The sequence below is a fragment of the Hemicordylus capensis genome, chromosome 4, assembly GCF_027244095.1.
Source record: "Hemicordylus capensis ecotype Gifberg chromosome 4, rHemCap1.1.pri, whole genome shotgun sequence".
Taxonomy (NCBI): Eukaryota; Metazoa; Chordata; class Lepidosauria; order Squamata; family Cordylidae; genus Hemicordylus; species Hemicordylus capensis.
The window spans coordinates 94,661,146-94,676,224 of record NC_069660.1 but is presented as its reverse complement, the minus strand read 5'-3'; the positions used below and the strand labels follow the sequence as shown (position 1 = coordinate 94,676,224).

At 42.1% G+C, this 15,079-nt stretch overlaps 1 protein-coding gene across 2 annotated transcripts in view; it reads right to left on the bottom strand.

Annotated features, from left to right (window-relative positions):
* Window positions 1-5,896: 5,896 nt before the first annotated feature.
* The window catches only part of SCP2 (sterol carrier protein 2), a 51,826-nt gene continuing 42,643 nt past the window's right edge, over window positions 5,897-15,079 (bottom strand). For both annotated transcript variants that reach the window (XM_053244586.1, XM_053244587.1), the window contains 3 exons: window positions 14,340-14,469; window positions 8,152-8,231; window positions 5,897-6,951 (listed from right to left, as the gene is read on the bottom strand). In XM_053244586.1, the coding sequence (XP_053100561.1) occupies window positions 6,856-6,951; window positions 8,152-8,231; window positions 14,340-14,469 (306 nt within the window). In that variant the 3' untranslated portion in view covers window positions 5,897-6,855. The remainder of the gene's footprint in view (window positions 6,952-8,151; window positions 8,232-14,339; window positions 14,470-15,079) is intronic.

Here is a 15,079-nt window from a genome sequence, read left to right as displayed (position 1 = left end):
ATTTACTTCTAACAGACGTGCATTATGCTTTGCCTAACATCAGTGAGAGGTGTCTTAAGTTTTCTTCACTTAATAAAATTGCCTTATTTTAATTACTGTATTAAAATTATACTTATATAAATAACACCCATACTAGAGAGTTATGACTGTTGAAGTCAGTGAAACAGTTAGTGACAACTAAATTAAGTCCCTTTCATTTCTATGACTTAGAACAAACTGAGTTTGGATGTGGGCCAGTATTGTAGAAGTCTGATACCCCACACATACCCCAAAGTGTGATATGCATATTGCAGGTATGAAAACCTGCCTGGGTCTTAGTATAAATTACACCCCCAGGTGCACTGACTTTGTGCAACAGCTTATTTGCATTAATATTAAGAAAACACTTATTTAAGGATGTTGTACACATGCATGTTTATCAGTTGTTGACTGTAGCACAATGATCTACATTGACTCAGGGTCATATCACACATCACACAGCAAAGGTTTTTCACTACAAAAATATTAGAAAGTTATTGTTCCGGCCATTCCACTTCTCTGATGCGTGTACCTGCATGATCCATATTTTCAAACATTTGTTAAATTTATACTTGACAGTGGGCGAGTTTGGACAATACTTCATTTGGCCAGCCCACTACACAGAAGGACATGCATGCATGCCGAGTGTACACATCCTTCCCCGCCCTCACAATGTACTGGGGCACCTTTCCCTAATTAAATGCAGGGGTGAGGATCTTCCAAACCACTCCTTTACACATGCTAGAAATATTAGTTTAAACTAGTATTTCTAGTGCATGTGGGGGCGGGGGTGGGACATGTGCATGCACATCCTTATTGTGTTTACCGGGCTTGGAAGACAAAATATTGTCTGAGTTTCAGGTGTACATCTAAAAATGGAATGCGTGAGACATCTCTAAATACGATCCTCCTACTTTCCAATAGTAATCTCCACAGATAAAACATGCATAGTATTCATTGTCAATACAAACACAGCGCCTTCCATTGAGATGTATGCATTAAGCTAGCAGGGATTAAGCAATGAGAGTTTAATCATGTATGTTAAGCAGCCTTTAGTGGTATTGAGTCTGAGAAAGACTGAAATACTTATTTTAGAGCCCTGCTCATACACCACTCGACAATAAGACTGATTTTAAAACTACATTCATTACAACATTCAAGAGGTCGGGATACAGTGTATGGCATGACATATTCAAAAGTGATTAATCAGGATCAATGAAAGAGCTTCAACAAGCACTGGGTGTCTATATTCCAAACTAAGTATGTACTTTGCCTCACGCAAGAAGCTGAAGCCAGCGTGGTGTAGTGGCTAGAGTGCCGGACTAGGGCCGGGGAGGGGCCGGGGAGACCCAAGTTCAAATCCCCATTCAGCCATGATACTAGCTGGGTGACTGTGGGCCAGTCACTTCTCTCTCAGCCTAACCTACTTCACAGGGTGGTTGTTGTGAGGAGAAACATAAGTATGTAGTACACTGCTCTGGGCTCCTTGGAGGAAGAGCGGGATATAAAATGTAAAAAAAAAGAAGAAGAAGAAAAAAAAAAGAACTCCATGTATAGTTCAAATTTTGATTGAAACGAGGCTAAAAGACGACAAAGCAAAAAGTGAAGCAAAATAAGGAAAAGGCTACACACAACTTCCCACATTCTTACAAGCCAATAGAATATAGGCCTAGTTCATCCACTGAAGCGCATTTCATGGCTTTTTAAAAAAAGATTAAGCGGGGGGGGGGAATCAGAGGGTTCAGAAGAAAATCTAGAGGTAAAAAGGCTAACCCTACAAGCTAACAGGATCTAGCTACAAGCGTTTGCAAACTTATCAACACTGGCAGACATCCACATGAGTGTGGCACTGTCACATCACAAGAAGTTGCACATAAGGAGTTTGAGGAGCTGTACATACACTCCAAGGACATACACATGGTTGTGCAATCTATTGGAAAACAAGGTTGCAGCAGGTGTGCACGCTTGTCAGCATCTTCTGCCAGCGCAAGAACTGGGCAACAAACAGGTGTTCCTCTCTTAGAGCACCGTGCTACATCCTTGTGCTAGCACAACAGCATTATGCTAGTGACACATTAGTCTGTAAGTAGGCCCTTAATCCCAGTTGATAAACAAGTTATAACTTTTTCTAAAGTTTTTGTTGCAATTGCCAAGGAAGAATGTGTGACTCTTCTTTACAGGGATACAGTTCCTAGCATACGAGTTACTGGTTTACATCCACTAGCGTCATGCCAGTGGAATAAAACAAGCTGAGTACACTCAGGAAGATTGCAGAGCTGTGCAGTGGTCTCTGCTGTTTCACAACCGCTAGTGGAAGTTCTTCTCCAGGACACATACCAGGTTGTGCAATGGGTTGTGCAATATGTCATGCAAACAACTGTGCAATGCAAGGTACCTACATCTTCCACTAGTGCAAGAAATAAATAGTGTGGAACAGACCTTCCCTTCTTTGTGCACCACAATGAGACAATATTCTTGCACTAATACAATAGCATAACACTAATGCAGCAGTAGTCTGGATGTAGGCCACTTAACCCAGAACTATGCAAAATACAAGCATGTAGTCACGTCTCATCTGCCACAATTTCAAGGGAGTTCTTCCTGCTTAAAACATTTTAATCCCACAACAGCATTACCAATAAAATCAAAATAAGGGCACGCTGCATTACACAATGAGGCTGTTCTCACACGCAGCCTAACCTGGGCTTGGGATGCCCAGCCCGAGTTAGGCTGTGCCTGAGAACCGCCGGGATCAGGGCTGATCCCAGCGGGGCACTGCTGCCTAGCACCGCTACTTACCCTGGTTTTTAGCCAAGGTTAAGGGAGCGAGCGCTCCCTTACCCCTGGCTACTTGCTGGTGTGCGAGCACAGGCTTCTTCCAGCCTGGCCGCACACAGAGACAGGCACCTAGGGTGCCCATCTGTTGGGGGAATCCCCCAATGCATTGTGTGTGTCGTGTGGTGCATTGTGGGATTGACAGAGGCCAGGGCAAGAAGTCCCAGCCTCAGATCAATCCGCCCTGCCCCACACTGCACGGAGCAGGGCTGATCATGCGCTCCCAACAAAACAATGATCATCTGGCGGTGTGTGGGAGGCAAGGTTTGGGAAGCCTTCTGCCTGTCCTCCAGGTTGGTCGTGTGATTTGTCCCAACAGCCCCCCGTCCCACAGGGTACTAGATAGGGAGTGTTCTATTATACATACATTGAACATGTTAATTCCTGGAAATCTAGAGCCCTATGCAACCAAGTGTGAATTATATTCTTAAGAGACATTTGCCTTACTTTATTTGAGGTCTTTCCTGCCATAACCTCTTGCTCATGTATGCAAAATAGCCAGATTTGAGCACTTAAAACTTCTACTTGGCCATGAATATGTTTGTTAGTTTGCCATGCTAGGCCTCAAGGCTACTCCACCTGAAGTCTTCAGTGAAGGTTGTTTAATAAATGTCCTCTTTTCTTCCTCTTTATGATGCCTCTCTAAGGCCCAATTCATAAATGCAGCTAGCCACTCATGCATGACACAACTGCGAGGCACAGTTCCTCAAGATCACTTGTTCATGTGAAATAATTCTCCATCTAGTTTAGGCAATTGTAATTTGTAACTACTTTGTTGCACCATCATTTGCCGTGATGAGGTTAACCCACAAGCTGCCATTCCACACAAAGCACTTACAAGTGGAATTTTGCCATGAAGTTGTACTACAAGCGACCACATATGCAGGTGAGTGAACGAGAGAGAGAACTGGGCCTTTGCCTAATTTGAACTAAAATGCTTTTTAAATTATTCTAAAGCAGATGTCATTCTATTCTAAATCTCTGCATCACATTTCCATAAGTAGAGCACACTTCTTGCTATCTTTTAATCTTTAGTTTTGAATATTATTCTCTCCAAGACCCCCATAGGATTTAGAAGAGCACTGAGGGCCCTTGTGTGCTATTGTAAGGAGGACCACCTGGAAATAAGCTACCACAAAACCAAAATCATGGCCTTTGCCAGGAGACCAAAAGAGACACGCCTGGCACATAAATGGGAACACAATCAAGCAAGACTCATGCTTTAAATATCTAGGGGTGGTCTTTGATGCATCCAAGATATCCAAAATACACTATCTATATACACTATGTATGTATGAGGGGGGACAGGTGCATGTGTCAAACACAGCTAAATTTCCACTTAAAATGCACAGAAATGGAGGCCTGATCACTTCCTAATCTCCATTGCTATGTATTTAAGCAGACCGTTTCTATGTGTCTGGGCTCCTCTCAGCCTGAATGCTATACATGCATTTTATACTCTGGTATTTGTACCCAAAGTGCACAATATAGTGCAAGAAGCATACTAACTGAAGCTGTCTGGTCCCTGGGTCTGTAGCAACCTCTGTCTACTAGTACATGAAGAAAGGTATTTCTCTATTACAATAAAGATGCTTCTGTATTCAAAGATCTTGGTCTACATCTGTTTCTCATTAAATGCAATATATATGGTCTGCTACTATACAACCCAGTATATTTCTGTGCTTTCAGGAATCTTATAGTTGTATAGCACAAAAGCATTAAAAGAAAGGGATATTTTATGTATCACACTTGCCAGAGCAACAGAAGGAAATGTTTTTGGCAGTAAATTTATAATAGAAGGATAAATCTAGAAGTGCTTTGGGATTCCAAAGACCTTTTAATTTGGAACAATGTTTAAAAGGCACATTTAAATTCTACCCCTTGGCTGCTATTTGGAACAGAGGGGAAAGTTAATTTATTTCGCTGGCCCACATTGCAGTTAGTTTTGAGCAGGACACTCAATGAACTGGAATGCAGAAGGCTGCTTATTCTACAGAACACCAGCTACTTTCATTTTACTATGCAAAGCAAGTGTCTTTGTAGTACCACATGTTGTGTGCATATCAGTGCGAGCTGGTCTTGTGTGGGGGAAGCAGGTCTTGTGGTAGTGACCATGGATTTTCCCTTGCTAAGCAGGATCTACTTTGGTTTGCATTTGGACGGGTGACTACATGTGAGGTCTATAAGTTATTAAGAACATAAGAATAGGCTTGCTGGATCAGGCCGAAGGCCCATCTAGTCCAGCATCCTGTTTCACACAGTGGCCCACCAGATGCCTCTGAGGAGCCCACAGGCAAGAGGTAAGGGCATGCCCTCTCTCCTGCTGATGCTCCCCTGCAACTAGTATTGAGAGGCATCATACCTCTGAGGCTGGAGATGGCCCACAGCCACCAGACTAGTAGCCATTGATGGACCTGTCCTCCATGAATCTGTCTAAGCCCCTTGTAAAGCTGTCCAAGCTGGTGGCCATCACCACATCCCATGGCAAGGAATTCCATAGATGAATTATGTGCTGTGTGAGTACTTCCCCTTGTTGGTCCTAAATTTCCCGACCTTCGGTTTCATAGGGTGACCCCTGGTTCTAGTGTTGTCAGAGAGGGAGAAAAATGTCTCTCTGTCCACCCTCTCCACTCTATGAATAATTTTATACACCTCGATCATGTCTCCCTAGTCGTTTTTTTTCCAAAGTAAAGAGCCCCAGATGCTGTAGCCTTGCCTCATAAGGAAGGTGTTCCTAGCCCCGATCATCTTAGTTGCCTTCTTCTGCATATTGCCCTTAGGGGATGGGGGCCACAGCTCAGTGGAAGAGCATCTGCACGTTTGCAAGCAAAAAGGTCCCAGGTTCACCCCCTGGCATCTCCAGGTAGGGCTGGGAGAGACTCCTGCCTGAAACCTTAGAGAGCTTCTGCTAGTCAGCGCAGACGATATTGAACTAGATGGACCAGTGGTCTGACTCGGTATAAGGCAGCTTCCTATGTTCCATCTGATAATACTAAAAAAATGCAACTTCTATTTTATAATTAAATAGGACAAAAACCCCAAGTTGAAATTGAAGATGCAGTTTAGTTTACTATGAAACTTTCAATCGGAATACATTGCCTCCAAACAGAATGAATTAGAAAATTAGCATGTTAGATAACAATTTATTAAAGAATCATCAGTTTCCAGAACTCTATATATCATAATTAAACCAATCAAGTATTTAAAAAGTATCAGCCTTTGCCCTCATAAGCATATGTCCAAGGGTAAAGCGCTACAGTTAATTTGCTTTGTTAGTTTTCATCAGTGTATACAATTTGATTTCCAATATATACTATTAATTTAGAAACAAGCAAGTTCTGTTAGATAAAGGCTAGGATCCAAAAAGCTGCAGAACTGGCTTGACACACCCTCAGGAGTTTTTGGCTTGCGTTTCTTCAACAGCAGCATCCCATGCCACATAGCAAATGACCAGAGGGAACTTTAGAAGCAATTTGTGATGTGTGTTGGTCTCATTCAGCATGTCCAAATTCTTGGGACTACCTAAAATCACTCTTGGATCCTGGCCAAAGTAAGGAATATTGTTTTGAATCACTATGAAAGATATCCTAAAATAAATCTGAGTAGTTTTTGCAAGTTGCAGAGCAAGTGAGATTCTCTTTCCCCATTGCCCTTTCTACTGTTTAAGATTCCTAACAGTGGATTGACTTATTGTTTTAGAATTTTTAAAAACCATTTCAAATGAACTAAGATCAGGATTTGTTATACATCATACTGATCTTAATCATTATGAACAGTTCTAGGCTACCCTAATCCACTAATATTTTATTGACTTTGCAATAGTCTAGACTGATTTATGAAAGGCAATAATTACGTAAATTGCCATTAAAACAGAGGCTTTAGGAAAGCTAGAGTTGATCACACATCAGAAAACCAATACCATGCCAAGTCCAACATCTAGTTCCAGCCTAGTTTTCCAAAACCTAGTTTCAAGTCTTGATTGCATTCTGAAATAGAAATGGCTCAAAGTTTAGCTTTGCCCGGCTGCAGCTGTAGGCTCTGTAGCTTCATAGCCATGCCCATGTTCCCAGCAATCTTCAATTTGCCTTGAAAGAAAGCCTAGAAGAAATAAGAAAGGAACTGTGTTACATTTTTCTGATAAACACTTCTCACCTTTTCAGAGCTGTTTTCTTTCAAGATCTATCAAGTCAATCATTTAGGAGACTGCCACACAAGAGATTACCTCCTCTAAACTTAAATAAAACTTCTACAGCTATATACGTAAAGAAGAACAAGATAAAGAGCTTCTATGTGAAATGCTGATAAGTGTTGTAGGTTAGGATACCGAGTGATGAAAAAGCTGTTTACTAGCTCTACACCCCCACCCCCCGCATATATGGAAAGAATGGCTTGACTCCGATTGGCCCTGTCTCAGGAGCAAGCAGGTGGAACAACCAGAGGGGCAGACAGAGGGGAAGCATGAGGAACAACTCCTCACTTTTGGGGGGGTAGCGGCAGAAGAAAGACACTTTTTGGGGAGAGACACGGATTATTGGGGGGAGTAAAATGTGGGGGGACTCCTCAAAGACTTGGAAGGAGGTCTGTACCCCTAGGAGCAATCCATTTCTGGATGCATATCTCCACTGTAGGAGAAAAGCAGTTTGCTAGTTTCACTATTTTGAACAATACACTGCTTAGATAATCACAGAAATCATACACAATTATCCCACAGTGATTACTGACCATTAGGGAGAGAATTTTCTATTTATTTCTCCAGCATGAGCAATGAGCAATCAAGCCAAACAACAAAAGTTGTTCCAAAAAGGAAATCATCCATCTGCATTTAAAACAATTGTCAGCAAAAGTTCTTGCTAAATCCTCTGGAAGTACATTAGTGAAAACTGTCTGTTTGCCATCTTTAGCTCGTTTGAAATGAATAGGTGCTCAATAGTTTAGTCCGGTATTAATTGGGATTGAAGGGAGCTTTCATTAATTCTCTGCTATAAAATGAGAGCTGAGCAAAGAGGCACATTTTAAAGTGGTGGTCCTCCTATATTTAGCAAAGGGAGAGCAACTGGCCCTAACAAACCCCAGCACAGCATCTCTCTAGTGATTGTTGCTGGTATCTACCTTGTGTTTCTTTTTAGATTATGAACCCTTTGGGAACAGGGAACCATCTTATTTATTCATTATTTTTCTATGTAAATTGCTTTGAGAACTTTGGTTGAAGAGTGGATATAAATATTTGTATTAGTTGTAATAACAGTGTAGAACAATTACACCAGAGGGGCAGTACAATTTCCCTTACGCTTTACTTACCGTCTGTGGATTCATCTTGCCAGTCATCAGAGCCAGCAAATCAGCATCAGCCATCGTAATTGTGCAGTCAGCTTTCTTATCTGTAAGTAGCAGAGAGACAGATGACTTGAAGCAAAATGGTCAGAAAGAGATTTAACTCTAGCTAAGCATCTTAACATAAAGAGCAAGTGCTTAAGCAAGAACTTTATATCTGAACATATTCTGCTTCTTACTTGTGCGACTGAGCAAAAACCAGGTATCAAAATCCATGCAAAAATTGTTGATAGGATCAGAATTATGGGGGTGAGAGTTGGGAGCGTCCCTCATACAAGACTCAGCAACTGATTCAGAGGACCTTTTACAGGAACTGATATATAACCTGTACTACCCAATTCTTACTCCACTATTTATGCATTAACAAGAATTGTGTCTTCAGACACACACATAGTGTTTTAAAACTTTCTCATTTGGACTACTTCAAACCAACCTCAAATGCTCAACAGTTGGAAGACAGATGATGAACAAACTATATGCTGCCCATTTGAAATGTTGGCAACTCTTTCTTTAAAAGTCCTGTTAGTTCCCTATTTTATCTTTGCCATGACTACTGGCAGCTTTGCTCTAGACAGCCACTTCCAGAACTAGCACACTCGTAAGAAAAGAAAGCCAAGAATGCTGTGGTAAATTTTGAATGGGTGAAATAGGCTTTTTGCATCTAGCCCTTTCTCCACAATTGCTTACATTAGCTTGAAAGCTGCATTCAACAAATTGCACTCACTCTCTCACTGGCAGATTGGAGAAGATCCATAAGCAATTGGCTAAAGAAGTTAACTTTGGAGTGCAGAATCTGCACACACACATGTGCGCGCACACACACATACACACACAGGACTGCTTTAAATAGATTTTTGCTTTCTTTAAAGAAGTCCTGAAGGATCACTTTTCCCATTGCACATTGGTCACTCTTGCTAATACTGCTGGTTCATGGCTGCAGAAGTCAATAGAATATTCGCCTTCCACAAGTATTGCCAGCACAGACACCATACCCATTTCATGTGCAGTTATATCCAAATGAGTTTCAAAGACTGTTATTGCTACATGCAAAGTGACATGTTTTTTAAAAAGGCAGACCTGACTCTGTTTACTGCCACTCTTCAATAAAATTGCATAAGCATTAATGAGCTGAAGGCATCTCTTTGAACAGATGCTATCTCACCGATCTTAATTTCTACCAACTCAGTTGTTCCATTTCCAAGGACAATCCAGTTATTCTGCACTGATAAATGGAGTCTAATCCAAAGTCCAATGAGAAAACACAGTAGACTTAAATAACTGAAATATAGCTTTCCAAAAGTACAGCAGTAAAGGGGATGCCACTAAGGGTGCCTTTGACTAAGTGCTCACTGTAGGGCCCATGTACCTGGGCGCCCCCTCCCCCACCCCAGGTTCATGGTGGGGGTCACCTGGCATGGTCAGGGGATTTCTCAAGTTGCCTCCAATCTGCAAATGGGAACTTTCCCCCAGATCCTTCCACAATGCTGCAGCGGCCTCTGAGGGAAAGCTCCCATTTGTGGAAGAAAGGAGAAGAGAGGCGATAACACAGAGATTCTTGGCCAAGGGAGGCACTCTGTTGCAGCAGCATGAAGGCCATGGGCATTGACGGTCAGGGATCCACAGTATGCCCTTAGCAGCTACCAAAGAATGCTGACTCCTTACACCAGCCCTGTGTGTAGCTGTTACTTACTTGTTGGGAAGGATCCCAAAGACCTTCCTAGAGCAAGTGCTTCTGCTGCAGGAATTTTCCCAGCACACAGGCCAGAATGTTCTCCTTCCTCCCCCCAGCTAAGCATTCCCACAATGGTTGGTTGAAAGCATGCTATGAGCACATACCAGATAATGCCTATGGCATCATCAGTATACATGAACTTCACTCCCACTTCCCTTCCACTACATGCATACCAAAAAACAAAAACTGGATAATGTTTTGTTTAAACCTTTAGCTTCTTTAGAGGCTGAGGATTCCTGCACTGTAACAAGCTAACAAAGGAATATTCATCGAGCCTTTTGACAACTAAAAAGCCGTGAAAACCAGCAAGGCAAGCTCTTAAGAATATAAGAAGCTGCTTTATCAGACCATTGGTCCATCTAACTCAGTATTGCCTACACTGACTGACAGAAGTTCTCCAAGTTGAAAGTGTCGACTCAATGTGCGGCAGCTGTGAAATACGCCAATTCAATGCTAGGGATCATTAGGAAGGGGATTGAAAATAAAATGGTTAATATTATAATGCTTTTATACAAAACTATGGTGCGACCACACTTGGAGTACTGTGTACAATTCTGGTCACCACATCTTTAAAAGGACATTGTAGAACTGGAAAAGGTGCAGAAGAGGGCAACCAAGATGATCAGGGACCTAGAGCACCTTTCTTATGAGGCAAGGCTACAACACCTGGGGCTTTTTAGTTTAGAAAAAAGATGACTGCGGGGAGACATGATAGAGGTCTATAAAATCGTGCATGGTGTGGAGAAGGTGGATAGGGAGAAATTCTTCTCCCTCTCACATCATACTAGAACCAGGGGTCATCCCATGAAATTGGTTGCCGGGAAATCTAGGACCAACAAACGGAAGTACTTTTTCACACAACGCATAATCCACTTGTGGAATTCTCTGCCATAAGATGTGGTGACAGCAAGCAACCTGGATGGCTTTAAGATGGGTCTGGATAACTTCACGGAGGAGACGTCTATCAACGGCTACTAGTTGGAGGGCTGTGGGCCACCTCCAGCCTCAGAGGCAGGATGCCTCTGAGTACCAGTTGCAGGGGAGTAACAGCAGGAGAGAGGACATGCCCTCAACTCCTGCCTGTGGCTTCCAGCGGCATTTGGTGGGCCACTGTGAGAAACAGGATGCTGGACTAGCTGGGCCTTGGGCCTTATCCAGCAGGGCTGTTCTTATTTTCTTAAGTTTTCAGGCAGGCATCTTTCCCGGCTCTACCTAGAGATGCCAGGGATTGAATCAGGGACCTTCTGCATGCAAAGCAGATGCTCTACCACAGAGCACCTATGGCCCCATCCCTAACGCTTCTAACCACAAACATATTGCCCCAACACAGTATGGACATTTTCCTTCCATTTTGTTTTATTTAGTTCTTTGTGGGCTAGGTGCATTCCCTTGCTGCCAAGCTAGTGTATGCAAGTTTCCTACTTTGTTTTAAGTGGCTGGATAATAATGAATGTTAAGGATCACACTGGGCATTCCATGACATCTGGGACACTACGTGACGTCTTAGAACTGGAGCAACAGAGGATAAGAATCTGGTCCATAGATAGGAATCTGCAACTGATCATACCCTGTAATACTCATCTGCATATTTACATTGTAACTTGTTGATTGGCTTAATAATGAGTCTAATGCAACACCTTTTACTTAAAGTCATTGCTATTCTCCACCACACCTACAGTACTGGAATCTATCAGCTCTTTTAACTTGGGGAGCAGTGCCAATCTCCCATGAAGCCTCACCTTGCTACTTTGTAATACTAGGTGAGAATCATCCATGATTTGACTTTGCGTGAGGGAGCTGACCTGCTATGCATTACAGAGACCTGGTCGGAGGAGGTTAGTGGTCCAGTCTGGTCCCAGCTTCTCCCGGTAGGATACTCTGTGGTGGAGTAGGTGAGGGGATGTGGGCGGGGAGGTGTGTGGCTGTGGTCTACAAGGACACTGTCTCCCTTACCAGGATCCCATATTGAGTGTCTGTACCTAGGGACCAAGGAAAGATTGGGACTACTGTAGATGTACAGTTCACACCGTTGAGTCCCTAACTGAGCAGACAGACTTGTTTGCAGGGTTGGCACTGGAGTTGTCCAGATTGTTGGTGGTGGAGGAATTCAATGTTCACTATTGGGATTGGGTTGTCAGGAGCGGCTCAGGAGTTCATAGTGACCATGACAACTATGAGCCTATCCCAAGTGGTCTCTGGACTGATTTATGTTGCTGCTCACATGCTTGATTTTGTCTTTTATTCTGGTCAGGGTGGTATTCCATGGGTGGGGACTCCTGTTATTTCCCCAATGTCATGGATGGACCACCATCTAGTTAAGGTAGGACCTGCAACCACAACCCACCTCTGTAGGGATGAAGGACCCATTAGGTTGGTCCACCCGATAAGGTTACTGGATCCAATGGGATTTAATAAGCCTTGGAAGGGTTTTGAGTTTGCTCTGCCGATGATTCTGTTGATGCTATGGTGCAAACTTGGAATAACAAACTGCATGGTAGCAGACACAATCGGTCCTAAGTATAATCTCCGACCGGCTTCAAAATTAGCCCTGTGGTATTCGGAAGAATTATGATAGCTGAACAGTTTCCCCTCTAATGTTTATAATCAAGTGGATAGAGTTTAGTCCTGGGCGGCAGAATCAAGGCAGTGTGTGGACATAACTCTCTTTCACTCTCACACACCAATTTAAGAAATATTGCGCAGCACAATTTTTTTTCACCTTTCCCCCCCACCGGGGTGGGTGGGCGCTGCCTCCTCCTCCCATTTAAATTCCTAACCTTGAGAATGCAGGGAAGGAGATATTGAGAAAAAGGGTGGTTGTTGCATGGCCTGTAGCAAGCTCAAGAGAAATTGGAGAGATGGGCTGGAGAGGATTATACAGTCATTCATGTTGCACTGACTGGAATGCCTAGGCCTGAGAGGAACTTGCCCTATTTTTACCAAAATTCATACCTCTCACTTTAAGAACCACTTATATAGTGAGACATCAATAAAACTGCAGGGAAACCAAGAAAAATGAAATAAAAGGTGGAGGGGGGTGTCAAATGTTTTGGAGCCAGTCCAAAAATGTGGAAACATGACTTGCACAAGTTTAATTCACCAGTATCATTGTTATATAGTTTGTGAAAGCTGTACAGAGGAGCAGGCCTTCCCAAGGCCCAATATAGAGCACATCTGAAGATCTATGCTCTGGCACTACGTGTGGCAAAGAAGCAATTCTTTTCTTCCCCCGTTGCATCTGCAAGTTCATGTCCAGTGGAATTATCTAGAGTTGTGAGAGGGCTAATACAAGGCCTCTCCTCCTCAAATCCAAATTTAGAACTATCAGTTACCCAATATGATGTTTTTAATTATTTTTTCACGGACAAAATCTCTCACATTTGGGCCGAATTGGATTCTACAATTAGTGCAGAGTCTGTTATGTAGATATCCAACAACTCCTCTTATGTACTCAGATTAGATCACTTTCATTTTGTGACTCCCAAGGACGTGGACAAGCTGTTTTGGACTGTGTATCCTACCACCTGCTCTCTTGACTCTTGCCCAACTTGGCTTATTTTAGCTAACAATCAGATTGGCAGAGAGGGTCTGGTAAACATCATAAATGCTTCTTTGAGGAAGGGTAGGATGCCTCTTTGTCTTAAGAAGACTATCATTAGACCATATCTGAAGAAACCTACATTGGACCCCACACAGAGTTAGGCAACTATAGGCCCATCTCCCATGATTGGGCAAGATGACCAAGAGGGTGGTGGCCTCTAAGCTCCAGAAAGTCCTGGAGGAAACTGATTATCTATACCCATTTCAAACTGTAGAAATTCAACTGTAGAACAACTGTAGAAATTCATTGGCTACTGAGTGAGTACTCTTTCCCTCCCATTATTACTCTCCCTTCCTATTATGTGAGGGTGGGAATTTTTAGTCTCTCCCTCTGCTTATGAGACATTGGTTGGTTGTTGTTGTTTTTTAAAGGACTGGTTGACACTATAACAGGATTGGCTAATTAACATTAGTTTTGCTGAGTCATGATGTTGAGCTATTGTATTTAAGAGCACGTTTCAGCCACTTCTGCATAGCACTGAAGCTGATTGTGTTACATCAAAACATTTGCTGCTTTTAGCATCTGTTTTATGTTTTATTTTACTTATGCATTAATTAAGAGGTTCTGGGGAAAAGCTTGTGTTCTTTGGAGGAGGCATATTTCATGACCATTATACCATCTTATTCAACTGTTTTTATCCTGTGAAATAATTTTAATTGTTTCACTCCAAATTGTTTTTATTCTGTGAGAGTGTTTTAATTTTTATATTGTAATTTGGAGTATATACACCACCTAGAGATGTATATATCAGGCAGTATATAAATAAAGAAAATAAAATGCTACAAGAGAACATTTTATGATGGAGGAGTGAACAGCACTAACCTGAGTTAACATCCACACAGCCTTTACCATTTTTCACATCAACTACCCAAGTTGCTTCTTTACCCCCAGGGCCATCTTTTACTTTGAAGGCAAAAATACCACCGATCTTCTGGACAAACTGTTCTCCTTCCTGTAATTATAAAACAATTACATATTACAGTGGACATAACAGGGTTTCACATTATTTGTCACAGTTTGAACATAAATTGAACATTACTTTTTTTGGTTCTTTTAAGTTTGAATTGAGGCTCAAGTTAATTTCTAATAATTGTATGTTGTTTTATAGTCTGTTTTACTGAATTTATGAGCCACCCTAAGCACTAGTGTACTGGAGGGGTTGGGTTATAAATATTTTAAATAAATAACTAAAAATTTGATGCAGATAAAACCTGGATGCCTCCAAATATGGTATTCATCTTAGGAAGGCTTTTAGGTCTTGTATAAGCCCAGCAGGACTTTGATTTCTTCTTCAAACTGCAATACTTATCCCAATCCCCAGTTTATTGATCTACCATATAACTTCAATACCCCTTTTTCAGGAGATGCAGCAGTCACCCTTTAAGAAAATAATGATCTCAAACCTAGCTGGGCAAGCAGTCATGTAGTCCTTTAGATTATAGCCACTCTGTATAACTATAAACAGATAGGCAACAAACTACTTTGCTAATTTCAGGCTCTCTCTCCAGATGTGGCCTTTGGCTTACAACAATGGTCAATAAATGCATGCAGAGAAAACTGGT